The sequence below is a fragment of the Ptychodera flava genome, chromosome 4 (assembly GCF_041260155.1).
Source record: "Ptychodera flava strain L36383 chromosome 4, AS_Pfla_20210202, whole genome shotgun sequence".
NCBI lineage: Eukaryota > Metazoa > Hemichordata > Enteropneusta > Ptychoderidae > Ptychodera > Ptychodera flava.
In genome coordinates, this window is record NC_091931.1 from 49,373,677 (window position 1) to 49,389,383 (window position 15,707).

General features: G+C 36.2%; 1 protein-coding gene across 1 annotated transcript in view; it reads left to right on the forward strand.

The window, feature by feature from the left end:
• Positions 1 to 15,706, forward strand: part of LOC139132066 (protein diaphanous homolog 2-like) — a 55,143-nt gene extending 39,437 nt beyond the window's left edge. The window contains exons 13-22 of the mRNA XM_070698457.1: positions 748 to 852; positions 1,960 to 2,150; positions 2,591 to 2,677; positions 3,357 to 3,509; positions 4,805 to 4,934; positions 5,218 to 5,341; positions 6,108 to 6,273; positions 6,890 to 7,019; positions 8,150 to 8,254; positions 10,205 to 15,706. Of these exons, the coding sequence (XP_070554558.1) occupies positions 748 to 852; positions 1,960 to 2,150; positions 2,591 to 2,677; positions 3,357 to 3,509; positions 4,805 to 4,934; positions 5,218 to 5,341; positions 6,108 to 6,273; positions 6,890 to 7,019; positions 8,150 to 8,254; positions 10,205 to 10,410 (1,397 nt within the window). The 3' untranslated portion in view covers positions 10,411 to 15,706. The remainder of the gene's footprint in view (positions 1 to 747; positions 853 to 1,959; positions 2,151 to 2,590; positions 2,678 to 3,356; positions 3,510 to 4,804; positions 4,935 to 5,217; positions 5,342 to 6,107; positions 6,274 to 6,889; positions 7,020 to 8,149; positions 8,255 to 10,204) is intronic.
• The last annotated feature ends 1 nt before the right edge of the window (position 15,707 follows it).

A 15,707-nucleotide genomic window follows, 5' to 3' on the forward strand; every position in this document is an offset into this window, starting at 1 on the left:
AATCAAAATACTGTGGTTTAAGGTAGCATGTGTGCCTCAAAATTGAAAAGCTACAACTTTTGCTCAAACTTTCGATACAGAAACTTTAAATTATTCCCTTTTGAAATCAATTATGAAAATCAGCGGTCACTGCAAAATTTTGTACCAGAGAAACAAATTCTTCAATATTTAGTGATTCTTGAAATTCAAGATTACTTCTATCCCTGTGTTAACGCTTTCCGATTTTCAGAAACATAGGCTCACAAAAACTTTGTAGTTACTCCATGAGCACCTTTAAGTGGTACATTAAAACAGTATTGTAAAAGTTTGAGTCTTAATATCTGTTCCCGAGGCACATAATACCTTAATATTCAGTAATGTCAGTGTACCTGCTTGCAATACATATGATACTGCCGTGCCAAATATTTACCATACTTTTTCTGATCAGGGATAAAAGCTGACCTGGTAAGTTGTAGGTTTGAGAAGTATTCTGGATGCACTCTGGATAGAGGCCATGAGTTTAGTCTGTACAGTTGCATATCCATCTGCTTATTGGTTGATACTGATCAGATTGAAATTGAACAGCCAATCATAGTCTTTGGTCTTATTCTGGCCACCATGTTTGTTACATTGATTCTGTTTGGTTAAACCATTAAAAGTAATTGATATCGTCATGACATTTGCAAGGATTTAGATACTTGAAAGGATTCTCACATTGCATATGTAGCTGATCTTTCCTTCTTTATTTATTCTGTTCCATGATGACAGCCAAGAAAATCATTTCCACGGAGACAGATGCAGAGAAGAAGACAGTGGCTAAAAAGAAAGTAAAAGAACTTAAAGTGTTGGATGGCAAGACTGCCCAAAATCTATGTAAGTGGAAACATTATTCAGAAAGTGTTAATAGGATCTGTACACTCTTTTAAAGTCCTTGAATTTTAAAGCCTCTTGGAAAGTCCTGGAAAAGTCCATGAAAATAAAATTGAGAGTCCTGGAAAGTTTTGGAAAATTGATATCCACCTAGAATTTTAAAAAATGACAAGGTTATCAGTCGTGATATCAAAAACTGAAGTGTAAAATGATGTAAAAAATGATACCTTTTCCAAATCATAACTCGAAGACAGTATTTTGGACCTAAACAGCCTTAAAAAGTCCTTGAAATTTCTTGAATTTGAAGTGACTTTGAGTGTATGGCCCCTAGTGTTAACTGAATGTGAGTACAAAGGTACTCATCATGAAAACTGACCATAACTGTTTGTGTATAGACAACTTTGTCTAAGTTTTCATCAACAAAATCCACAGAAAGATGTAATTCTCTGTTTATACAGGGCATGTTGATAGTTCATTATCTGTGCCAAATTAGTGCTAGAGTAACACATTCATCCTTGATGTAGGTTTTCTTGTGACCAACTTACAGGATTTTATAACTGCCAGTTCACTAAAGATCTTGTTCACAGGTCTTCAGTATGTTCTAGTGTTTCATACATCATACATGTACATTGCATTGAACTAAATTCTTGCTTGATATACACCTTTAAATCAAACTGATGCTGTGTAAATTATTCCCCATTCCTTAGAGTGAATACAGCAGTGTGCACATACCTGTGAATAAAAAATATTTGCTGTTCAAGTGACAGGAAATATCTTTGTTCTCACTGAAATATCTAAATGTCTCCGAAGGTTTTATGGCAATTCCCAGAGCTGTTACTTTCAAGTGTTATGTTGTTTTATGACACTCTGTTCATAACACTGAGTTGCCACATGGCTTTACTGAGTCTTCACAAATGGGTATTTTCTTCAGGTTGGTTTGTATTTTCTTCAGGTTGGTTTGTATTTTCTTCAGGTTGGTTGTATTTTCTTCAGGTTGATTTGAAGTCACTGCTGCTTCTGAAGACTTCCATGACTAATGAGCAAGAGTTTTTGAAAAGGAGACAAGTCAAATTATTATAAGTCCTAATTTTTTGCCATCTGTATTTTCAGCCATTTTCATTGGTTCCTGCAAATTGTCACATGAAGAAATCAAGAGGCGGATTCTTGAAGTTGATGGTCTAACAGAGTCCACCATCACCTTACTGCAGAATGCATTACCTGAAGTAGAACAGATGAATGCTCTACGTGACATGAAAGACCAATATGATGATATGTCTGACCCTGAACAGTTCTGTGTCACTGTGAGTTACAGCCAGTCTTGTAATATCTACCAAAACAAATGCTTACTTTACAGGAATGAGTTTGTCACTGGAATTCTCCTCTCAAAGAACATTCATGAGAGTATTCCTTGAATCGAAAGAACTCCCGAAAAACCAACTTTGAATACCTGTATTGCAGTTGTGTAGATACATGACCCTTCTGTAACCTGTGTGTGCAAATCCAGGTTGGATTAACGCTTTTACTACCATTTACCTACAAACATTGACAAGTTACCAAATTCTCAATATGAAAGAGGAGTTCTGGGTAGTACAGTACTTTAAATGTCAAGTTTTTGCATATATATTAAAAGACTATCAGTATGTCCTGTGTACCTTTTGAAATGTTTATTGAGGCAAGAAGAAGGAAAAATAGTGTATGGCATAGATTGAAATCCACAAGCTGATGCTCTTTTACTTTTCAGATTGGCAGTGTCAAACGTTTAGTGCCAAGGTTACAGTCCATGAGTTTCAAGATGAGATACAATGAAATTGTTGGTGACATTAAACCTGTAAGTTCAAAGGAAATGTATGCAAATTTGTATATATTAGCACTAGAGGGCAGTGTTTAGAAACATATTTATTGCTGTTATATGGTGAAGAATATTGAATGATTCAACTGAGTAATTAACCTTCCACTAACATCTCACAGTAATGACAATCTACACACCATGACTTCCACGATGAATGTTGAAAGTTGAAACAAAAATCAACTGACCTTCAGCTTAGAAAAATCTATGAAACAATAGCTTTTAGTAAAATCAAAGATGTACTAAAAAGTTGATTTCTAGAAGTTTTGTGCATGATCATTGTTGCATTGAGCAATCTGTTGTTGGAAATGGTGTTATAAAAGTGCTTTATCAATCACTTCACATTTCACCATTCCTGGATCTAATGGACATTTGAAATGAACCAAACTCTGATATTTTATCATACCATTGGAATGTACCCTGTATACTGCCTGTCATACTTTCAGTTGAGTGGCTGACTCTATCCAAGCCAGACTATCCATATTTCAAAAGGCAAAAAGCAGTTATTCCCACAAGCTGTTCATACACCTCGGTGTGACTCAAATATAAAGTCTTGGTACATATAGGTATATTAAAACCAAGTGGTGAGTTGATTCAAGACTTGGAAATAAGTTATGCCATTGATATGTCTCACAACATTTTCCGTGTTGTCTTCGCTCAGGACATTGTGGCTGCCACTAAAGCTTGTGAAGAACTCAAACAAAGCAAGAAGTTTGGTGAACTGTTGGAACTTATCCTTCTGATGGGTAACTACATGAACGCTGGTTCTAGGAATGCAAAGAGTGTGGGATTTAATCTCAATTACCTCACAAAGGTAAGATAGCAACCCCTGATTTAAGGTAGAATGAGCTTCGGGGACAAATATTCAGACTCTCAAACTTTTACAATTCTTTTCTGATATACCACTTGTGGGGGTTCATTTTAAAGCATTTGGCGTAAGAAAACTTTTCACTGTCTTAGTTTTTCAAAATTCGAAAATTGTATTTTTCTCTATAGAGTTAACACAGGCATGGCGACCAATTTGAATTTTTAATATCGGTAAATCATGGGTGATTTGTTTCTCTAGTACCTAAATTATGCACGGTGACCCTGATTTTTATTCTTGATTGTGAAAGAAAATGGTTCAAATATTCCTTGAGGAAAGTTTGAGCAAAAGTTGAAGTCTTTCACTTTTGAGGCGCATACTACCTTAACCCTTGCACAACCGTGGTTTGGCTCAAACCTATTGCTACCAAAATCAGTTATTTGATACTCTCTAACAGAAAAAGTCTAGAATGTTGTTTTGGGAGACTTTGAACCATTCACTTGTGAAATAGAGAAAAAAAACCAGTAACTTGGCAGTTTTTCTAAGTGGCTTAAAAGTAAAAATCACTTCAATTAAACATCATATCAGTAAGGGTCCAGACTTCAATGAGTATTCTGTATTGTGATATCTCTAATAGCAATTATGATCAGCTTGATGGTGTTTGTTGGGTTACCGCATAAAGGTTGACACGACTGTTTGTCTTCTGAATAATGTTGTATGAAAGTTATGTGTGACCTGACATCTGTGGCAGGATCTTCATTATTGAGCAGTCGAACCAGCATTTGTCTCAGTCTTATGATGTAACTTGACTTTGTGAGCTATCCTCTCACATAGGTAGGCCTTTACAAGACCAAGTGAAACTTATTCAATGATGCTATATATCCCCAGAATAACCAACAGTGAAGTGACAGAGAACAAACTTCAAATATTGAAATGTCTTTCAAACTTTGTGTTGTTCTGGTATATTGAAACCCGCTACATGTTACATGTAATTCCATGCGCACAAACCAAAAGTCTGTTTTCGAATCTAGTTTGTATCAAAAATAAAAAAATACCATCTTCATGGTGTAAAGACCTAGTTTTCCTTGATTGGGTATAATAATTTGGATGTTTCTAGTTGTTTCAATGTCAATATAAACTGATTGGACTGGCCCCACAATGAATGAAATACAACATTCCTGCCTTTTGTAAGAATGTATCCTGCTGTTTTTAAGTCTACTTTGCAAGCCCACACCTGAAAAAGTTCAGTTTTCATGCAGTGTTATCAATGCTGTTATTGATTTCTTGTGTCATTTTACCAACAGATATCAAACACTAAATCAGTGGACCAGAAAACAACTCTCCTGCATTTCCTTTCTGAATCAGTAGAAGAAAATTATCCACATCTGGCCAACTTTGGAGAAGAAATCAGCCATGTGGACAAGGCAGCTAGAGGTAATGGATAGAGCTCAGATTAGTCGATGCTAGCCTTGTGATATGTCTGCCAAAGTTTCATTAAAGAAAACTGAATTTTTTTTACCTGGTTGATTTGTCAACCAGAATAGTGATACTTTAAAAAAATTAAAGAGTGAAAATATTGAACTGTGATATACCACTAGCAGTGTGATACTCTTTGTGTGTGGTAGAATTATGTGTGACTTTTTTATGAGAAGTTAGTCAACCTAACATCAAACATCACATGAGTCAGTGTCCTTATTTACGTTTTTTTTACTTTCAGTCTCAGATGAAAATGTGCAGAAGAACATGAAAATGATGGAGAAGTCAGTAAAGCAGGTAGAGACAGATCTGAAGGCATTTAAACAGAATCCAGACGGCACTGACAGGTTTGCCGCTGTCATGGGCATATCCTTTACATGCTATCTGAGTTTTTTAATTGACACACATTTCACCGTCAACAGGTTGGTGTACCAGTAAGACAAAGCACATGACTTGACATATTAGATTCTGACAAAACACGACATGCGTATGCTTCATAAAAATCAAGTATTTAGTCTACTAGAAGAAGCACGGTGGAAATCATCACCTGTTTACTTATGAAGCAAAACAGTACAACATTTCCTCTAAGATTAAAGTGAAAGAGATTATTAACAGCATGTCACTATTCAAGGCGTTATAAATGACACAGAAATTATGAAATGCAGGCATTGTAATGACTCTACAGTCTTGCAGAAATGTGTTATTTTGCATTGTGAAGCAATTTTTGGTACCGATTCCTGGTTAAAACATGTAACTGTACAAATCTCATCTTCAGAATCCTGATTTTCCCATCATTCATGTATAAATTGTGATTGGAATCTTTCTAGTTTAACAAAACATGTATTGCAGTAAGATTTAATACATACCATGTATGAAAGAATAAAAAATGTGAAAGTTTGAAACTTCTACGAAGCAGTTCCACTCTTTGATATTGTCAGTTTTTCAGTTTGAGAATCACTCCATGCAAGCTCAGTTATGGCAGAGATTCTAATCATGTGTTTCATTTGCTATTTTATCAGCCTAACATTAACTGGTCAGCTTTCAATCCGAATGGTTTGAGAACTTGAATGCACTAGTCTGTAGCCCATGTTTACGTTGTATGACTTGAGTTACCATCCTTGACTTCTCACACGATTTTGTAAATCAAGCCAAAGACCAGTTTGAAATATTGGACAATATGCACAAGAAGATGCTGAAATTATTTGAAGACCTAGCAGATTATTTTGTCTTTGACTCCAAGAAGACAAATATGGAAGAATTCTTTGGAGATATCAAAACCTTCAAAACTGAGTTTTATGTAAGTGTTGCTGAAGAAAATAGCAAGCTCTGTCGGCTTATGTCATTTTGCAAGCTCTTTCCTGCGTATTTCGTTATAATCATTTAATGAAGTGGCGTCAAAACAAAATTTTGTGGACATGTAGTTTTTAAACTTCTTGATATGAAAGTGCCATTGAATGACTTGTTAACTACATTGATTTTCCATTCAAAATAAGTGTTTGTACAATGATGTCATGCCTGTACTTTTGTCATGTAAAGGCTGTCAAAGTTTCATAGACAGGCCAAAGGCAACTGGAAAAAATAAAAACAACAACGGCCACAGCTATTGAGGGCGCTGCCTTATTTCCTGGTCATTACATCTCTTGTGGCGCAATTTAGATACCTCCGAGGGAAACATTTATTGCAATCACGATCCTTCCACAGGGACCATGGTGCAATGTACATATCTTATTATCACATTTTTGGTCATCAACTTCCAGCACAGTTGCCTCTTTGTAGTAGTTCAAGTGAGAACATATTCTAATAATGTCTCCACCACACAGAATCGGAAATGATCTGATTTCAATACAGTGAAAAAGGTGAAAAGTTAGTAAACTTCACCTGACTGCCGTTATCATCTTTCTATGCTAAAACAGAAAGCCATGGATGACAATCGTAAAAGGAAAGAAGACGAAGAGAAGGCAAGGAAGATGAAAGAAATGAAAGAAGAGGCTGCAAGGAAGAAAGCAATTCAGAAAAAGAAAGCACTTGTAGATATGACAGCAGGTAATTGTCAATCCGTCCCACTCTGATACCAGATTTTTAGATATTATTCCCTATTATTTTTCTTCGTTCAGCGAAGGAAAATACGAGTGACGTAATGACCGTGTCACCACTAGTCGAAGACGAGTGGTGACACGATTATTACATCACGAGTATTTTCCGAACTGAACGAAGAAAAATATTAGGGAATAATATACGTATCACATGCACAAGCCAAGAATTCGTTATTTTTTGCAAAATAAAATCAGTTTTCCATGACGATTCCGCGTTTAAACTTTTGAACTACTTTAGGAATAAATATCAGTACACCGTGCACAAGTTGTCAATCATTTCCAGTCGTCCGTCGTGTGCGTTAGCGCTCACGTTTGTTCGTGTGTGGAGCAAATGACAGCTCTCGGTCTACACGTAGGCTACCTTCCGCAAAGTTATACTCTATTTCAAAGATAGCATAGTCCTAGAAATTTATCACAGACGAAGATACGCTATTTTTCGGGAACAAATATTGACTGAATCTCGACGGCGCGAACACTTTAAACGTCGCGCCTGACCCTGTTTGCAATGCGTACGGAACCCACGGTATACGCGACCAGCTTCGAGTTCGTTGTTTCCGCAATTATTCTCGTAATTCCTTCGGAATATACAGGCGGTACACTCTTGTGTTTACATTGTTCGGATTAGTAATGTCGTAGTCTGTGAAAATATCGATTTCATTACATGACTTTTGATCGTGGGAGAAACATCGGCCGCCATGTTGTTTGTTTACATATTTACGAGCACACCGAAGATCGACAAAAAAGGTCTGACGCACCAAAATTGATGACATAGACGCGGCTTGTCGTGACGTAGAACCACCAGAGAATAAATCCAGTATTTTTTGTTCGGAGACGACAAACTTGGCTTGTGCATGTGATAACATTCATTATCACTGTCAGCCCTGGTTTGGTCATGTTAGATCATCTATCATTCCATCTTTACAGTTTTGCTACAGTGTGAGTAACATGGCAACATTCATATTTGTAGGACGGATATTGGAAAAGAAGGATCAAGATGGGAAGATATATGCTGTCCTGCTCAGATATCAGAACAGCTGTTCATTCAATAAATTGTAAATTGTCTTCCCTTCTGATTTGCAGATGATGACCAGGAGGGTGTTATGGACAATCTTTTACAAGCCTTACAGACTGGTACAGCTTTCAGCAGACCAGGTGGTAGGAAACGTACGCCAAGGGCCGCAGGAGGTGAGATTTGCTACTTTCGTTTACTTTCATTTATGTGTCTGCAGAATTTGGCTTGTGATAAAAGATTTCAATTGTTAATAATGTGTTTTATTCAGTGTACAAGAAGTATCATCATGTCACCAGAGAGGGCAGTACTGACAAATTATTGAATGTTTATTTTTATGCTAAATACTGGCCATAGTGATGCTGCAACATCGTGGTTTTTTGTGCAAACAGCGTCACATGTGATGGCATCATTTGGTATTTTTCTGAAAATTTGTCTCAACCATTGGTGATACTGCCTGCAGTTTTGCCTTGCATACAGTATGCCTCAGTAGAAACTACACTAAATAATTCATAATACAGTGTCAGTGTTGGCTGTTACTAGTGTTAGATGTTAGTTGCAAAAACCAAATTTGAATGTTTCATAATTATTTGCAATGTCAAATGTAGATATCAGTTTTTCATCCTGATACACTCATCAATACTGCGGTGTCAGGCAGCATATATTGACATATGTAGTGAAACTTTCAAAAATATTACATGTAATCAGAGTAGCATCTCAGTAGATTGCCACTGAACGTATTGTAAAATGATCCATCAAAATACTATCTGAAATTCAAGTTCATGGGTAATTACACAATGTCATGGTAACCACTTTGACTAACATCACAATTTTCAATCATGAAGCTGATTTATGTTCTTCTAAAGTGCATACCCTTTTAGCAATTAGAAGTGAATTACAGTGTAATTAGTTTATGGTATCCAGTGAATTGCCACAGTCTGTCATTGTGATTTATATTTAATGAGACACAGCGCCTTTTCATGTTGATTTCAATTTTGATTTTTGTCCAGGTTTCTTTTGCAATACATTTATTTTAACATGAAAGGAGATTGCCCAGACAGCTTTCTGTGTGATTGCACAGTGGTATAAACAATCCATTCTCTCTGCCTTGTTTACATTCATGCCATGCTGTACCATTCTTACCGTGTTCTGTACATGTGTTTTGTATCTGCCTGCTTTCATCTCTGTTACTGGCATGGCTTCTCATTGGACTGTAAGTCAGCTGCACCAGTTCTCATCCATTCCGTGCATTCACCAGTAACATCAATTTTGCATGCTCTTGTTCCACATGACAACATGTACTGCTACTTGTATTAATTTGACAATACAACCTGTGAGTGGCAGTTTCTCTCACAGCGTCACCTTTATACACATATACCCTCTCACCTGACACACTGCATCCATTCTTACTATGTCCATTTCTTGCCCATAGTGACTGTTCCTCTTCGAACTTCATTGCATCATTTTGGCATGGTGATTTTATACTTTAGTGTTACCTACTGTCCAGCCATCTCCAATATTCAACTTTTTGTTAGTAATCTGTGCAGTAAAATTTAACAAATGTCGATCAAATTGTTTTTTTCTCAAAACGTCTGGAGCCTTGGAACCTGAATGATCTTTTTGAGTGCAACACTTCAGGACATTTAAATGAGACAAATAAAGCATTTCCTTTATATTTATCTATTTTCCAATTTCTAAGTTTCTAATGTGTTGACAAACAGCAGTATTTCAACAACCCATATTTCATTTCACGTAACACATGATAAAAAAAAGAGAAATTGATGGCAAGGCTGTAGATGGATCTTTTCTCTGTTTTAATTTATTAATAAGAGAGAGGTTTACTAATCCATCTTTACCAGTAGAGGGATTTGAATTAAGTCATAAAACCGGATAATCCCCCATATATTGTTAATGTTTCTGATCTCAGCAAGTAATATTATCACAATAATTTTTCTACTCATTTCTTCTTAAAAGACGACTACGGTATATCAACCCAATTTCTCTGTCTCTGTCTCTGCCATATTTACATGTGCCACACTATTTTTGATTTTCCCATTTTCTTGTCTTTTATTTCATGTATTAATTTTTTTCTTACGTTTTCCTCCTTTTTTGCAAACTTAAAACAGCGGAACGTCGCAAACAGTTGCAGCGATCGCGATCTCGCGTTGGAGGTCAATTACTGCAAGATTCGCAAGTAAGAGACATTGATGGCAACAGTACTAGTGACACCCCCAAGTCATCAAGGACTAGAGAATTAAGGAAAGGGTCATCTAGAGATGACAAAGAGAATGGGGGTGCTGAACAGCTATTGGAACGGCTCAAAGCCCTCTGAGATTCTCTGTGTATGGCAAAATTTTTTATGGACTATTTTGACCACCATGGATCATGGATCAACTGCGCAAGAAGACAAGCCTCATCACTCCGAGGAAGTGTTACATGTGTAGCAGCTATTGAACCTTAGCGTCGTAGAAGATTAAGTTTTGCTGGTTGATCAGAGTCCTGTTTAGAAATAGCGCTTCTCTGTCCAGGAGGAAATACATAGTGTACTCCATGAAACCCATGATGAAAATTGAAGAGGACCAAATATCTGGCTTTATGAGTGACAATGTTGGAACAAGTTATGGATCCAGTTCATTATTTCATCTAATCAGCCTTCTTTGTCCAGGAGGGTGTCAGTAAAGTATACTCAGTGGAACCCAAGATCAATGCCACCAAATCTCTTTCTTCATGAGTGACAATTTAGGATCGGGTTGTAGATTCAAGATATTCTTTTATCTAATCAACGTTATGATTTCAATTTTGAAATTTTCATTCTTGTAAAGTATAGACCAACTTTGTTGGAGAAGTACAGTGATATTTCAATGTCATCTCTGCAATGTTTTTTTCTTAATATAATGGAGTAACCATCTCTGCATTTCTTTGAGTACACCTAGACTAAAGAAAGACTGAATGGTACCACCGGTATTTGGTTTGTCGCACAGTGTCTTATGTAGAGACCCTAGTTAGGTCATACTTCACATTCAAGGTGTTCATAGATTAGTTCATAGATTTGCCAGGAAAGTGTTCACACTTGGCATTAATCAGAAGTTGCTATTGCATTAGAATTGCCATTTACAAAACCAAGAGACCGTGGAAAAATTGTCTTCAAAATGCAGCCACACGTGTTTCATGAATGTAGGTGATACCAAAACTAAAGTCCATGTGAATGATTATTGTAGATTGTTTTACATGATCAAATTCATGGCAAGTTTAATGCTTTTAGATGTAAGGCAAAGGGCCAATACAGTTTTCAAATTTCAGCAATACCATAGTGGATGTTTTATTCACTTCATAATGCTGTTTTCATGATACAACTTAAAGGTAATATGCGACTCAAAAGTGACAGACTTAAACTTTTGCTCAAATGTTCCTTAACCCTTTGAACCCGGCTCGGACATAAATGTTCGATGACGTTATAGAGTACCAGGGGGTCAGGGTACAAAGGGTTAAGGACTCTTTCCACCATTCTCTTTCAAAACCAAGAATAAAAATTTGGGGGTCACCATACAAATTTTGGTACTAGAAAAACAAATAACCCAAGATTTACGAATATCTAAAATTCAAAATGGCCACCATCCCTGTGTTAACTCTATGGAGAAAAATAAAATTTTTGAATTTTGAAAAACTGAGCCAGTGAAAAGTTTTCTTACACCAAGAACTTTAAAATGAACCCCCACAAGCGGTATATCAGAAAAGAATTGTAAAAGTTTGAGTGTTCAAATATCTGTCCCCTAGGAATGTTCTACCTAAAGTGAGTGGTTGAAAATACATCAAAATACTACCTGTACAGGACAACCATAAAGTGGGTAGTCATTGCGAAACATCGATAATTTAAGTCAGCCAGGTACTGTACATCAATCTGTCAGCCTCCATCCCATTCCTGTACTGAGATCCACTCACTTCAATGAAGGCAATATGGAAACTTTGCACATCATTTCAAATGAGAACAAAGGTAGATTACATCTTCAGGACAAGTTTTCATAAAGTGTGAAAGTCCACCACTGTGTAGAGATCTTTGTTTTCTAAAACATAAAGTCTCATTCTGTTATGTCTACATACATGTTGCAGTTTCATTCTGTGTTAATCTGCTTTTGTACATATTTTTCTGCAAAGTGATGCAGATGGCCTTGTGTGATGAAAATCGAGTCACACAGACTTCAATTCTGTGTCTGACAGTGGGTTCATAGCCATATTTTGCTGATGTATACAGACTTGAAGCCAATGAAGGGTTCAACCGAAGTTTGACAGTCTGAGATTTATTGACCATTGTCTTTGTGACATGATTGCAATGTTATCATACAACCCTGTCATAGTGAATATCCATCAAGATCCTTATCAATACTTTTTGAAAAATTGAAATAGGCTATCTGACTCAAGTTTATTTGCATCTTTACAATTCAAATTGCATATCTCAAGCTACTTTAAGGTGTAGTTAGGAACACAATGGTAGGCAGGTTTTCATTGTTGTTGAGTTGAGAGTTTACACTGTGTCAGAGATGTTCCAGTGGATCATAAATGATTGAAGTACAATGGAAGATCTGTGAAATCTAGATCATGAATGATACAATTACAATGGAAAGTAATGTGAAAGCTAGACTATCTTTACGACGGAATAGAACATGTGTCAATGTAGCTGTACTTACAGATGTTTTACCATGCATTCAAGAGATCTCTGCTGCATACTGCCTTTTTAATTTCCTACAAGTCATTTGTCCTGTTTCTCATGACAACCTAGCCATAGCATACTGGGCATAAATCAAGTATTGTTTTGATGTCTGTCATTTTCCCATTTTTGTGATGATGAAGCCTCTAACCCAGTCAGACTTCAACTCATCAAATTCATTGTCAGTGGCAATGCAGCCATGGTGTCGTATGAATTTTAGAATTCAAAGTTCAATATGAATTCCAACCTAATGAAAACCACATTTTTGCACAATTTGTAGATAAATTTACATAGTTTACTTATTGTAGACATATTTACAGTAAATGTTTTAAAGGGAGAAAAGTCAAAAGATAATATTATTTACCTTTATAGATTTGTGTTGGACATAGGTATAAATCAAATGAGGACACCTTTCTTTATTGGTGGAATAGCTATGCTTCTAATGAAACCTTATTTTCATCACCAACTGGAACACTTGTTACAAAAGCCTACTATGTTATCTTCGATGCAGATTCAAAACATGTATATATTTAGTGTATTCAATGATGGTTGCTCCACACTGACTCATGTAACTCAGCAGGAACTTGTTCAAATTTTTAAACAGATGTGCTCAGATATGACATGACTGTCTAAAAACAGATGTCAATATGGTGGACACAGATAGCTGATAGCCTTCTGGTGTGAAAGTGTTGCTAACACTTCAAAGCCTCAATAATTATAGCATTCATTTCTTGACTGGTTATGTTGCGGAATATCCACTGAAGATTGCATTCTTCTCTATATACAGTCATTATATTACCATGCCCTGTCTGTCGCATTTTGATTGGTCGAGCTGAACCATGTGACTGACCACAAATACACAGTAATGGTCTGTTTATATGCCCTTGAATATGAATAATAAGATTAACAACTCAAAGTATCGTAACTTTACAGCTCAAACGTAAATCATAATCAATCACAAAATAAAATGGAGCACCTGTGGGCCTAGTTGAGATACCTTTTTCTGAAAATATTTCCAGATTTCCCAACATTTTACAGCGCGCGTAACAGTGCGTCGCGTATTGCTCAGTTTTGGGGCCCAGTTATCATTCGCTCCTGAAATTTTCGGAAATTTTTACGGTTTTCTTGGGTTAGCTGATAATATAATGGAAATAACAGACTCCGCTCTGACCATTAATGTTTATTTGTGGTCGCGAGCTCGAGGAAAGCCAAATTAACGGGCTCGGCAAGCCTCGCCCGTTAATTTTTGGCTTTCCTCTCGCCCTTGCCCACAAATAAACGTTAATGGTCAGCGCGTCGCCCGTTATTTCTATATTGATTCTCCTAGTTTCCATGGAACCAGTGGAAGTCACAAACCAAAAAATCTCTGACAGTGTTTGAATTTAGTTTTTGCATATTGTGTCCAGTTACCAGATTGTATCCATGGCAACAGGCCATTCTGTCTGGGTTTCATCATTCAGAACAAAGCTGCATTCATTAAAAAGACTGAACAACATTTTTACACACGTAGTCAGGAATATTATTCAATCACCTGTACCGTATGGAATGGTGTGAACAACTTTTGCCATCCTTTAGTTTCAGCATTACATCCGTGACATGTAAATGGATATTGGTATTTGTCATTCATACACAGTAATTACCATACATTTGTGATACTAGCTTTTCACCAGTATTAAAGTCATAGAGATATTTGGTAGTTTGATTGTGAAGATGTCATTCTAGAAAGTTTAATTCCGTAAAAGCAAATTCTAGAAATAGAGATCAAATCAGCTGTTTCAAATATACTTGCTGGTATATTGAAGTGGGTACTGTCAACGGTATAATAGGTCCACAGATGTCATGTTGGTTCACTCACTTTCTAAGCAGTATTAAGATCATTTGATAGTTATTTAATTCTCAGGATTGAGGATCGCTAGTTACAAAATTAATAACAGGCAGATTGTGTGATTAGAATACTGGATGCAGCACATTCATCACAAAACCAATCTTATGGAATATCTTCCGAAGATAAATGCCAGCACTAGATCTGCTGCAGATCATAAAAGTGCTGGAGAATTTTATTTAGTTGGATTTTGAATTATCAGGTCTCACATTTAATATTTTGGTGAATTTAATGTTGGAAAATCACAATGGATAATCGAAGTTTTATTCCATTGTGCATTCCTGGTTTTGTAAAATTTGATGCCTTTGCTGAAATATTATACAAGTAGCCAAATTCTGATACTGCTGAAATGGAATAAGATTTATGAAATGATAATCAGTTATAAATGACATCACCAGTGTTGCTTTGCAAGGGATTGTACACTGTGTATTATCAGGGGTTGGTGAGTGTGTGACATGCATACCAACACAAAGTTTTTTCGGCCATATTTCTATATTTCAGATTATTTCTATTTGTTCAGTCACTCAGTAATATTAATAAGGCTTATCCTCATGGATAGATAAACCGATTCCATAGTTCAGTGGGTATTCCAGGGACATCCCTATGTCCATATTATTAGTGCAGGTGTTTGAGTGCAAAGTTTGCAGGACTTTTGTTTGCCAATGTAACTTTTTAAAGTTTTTCTCCGCTGTACTGCAGTCTTCAGCACCGGCGTATTTCTGTGTTTTATAATAACATGTATACATAACAATTGTAAATTTGAAAAAAAACTTGCAACTGCTTTTGGAATACTTTTGCTTTTATTTTTTAAACTTTGAAGCATTCTGTGTAAATTTGGGCTTCTTTTTTTAATAGGGTTAGTTTTTGCAAATTTAACAAATAGGAATCATGATCATAGCAAAAACAACTGATTTCCAAATGACAACTTCCTTTGTAGATCCTTGCCAGTTTTTGGTTACTTCCAATAGAGGGATTTTCTATCCTAATGCATGCAATCTATTCTATATTTTTCATATTTCATCAGAAATAAAGAAACGGAACAGAT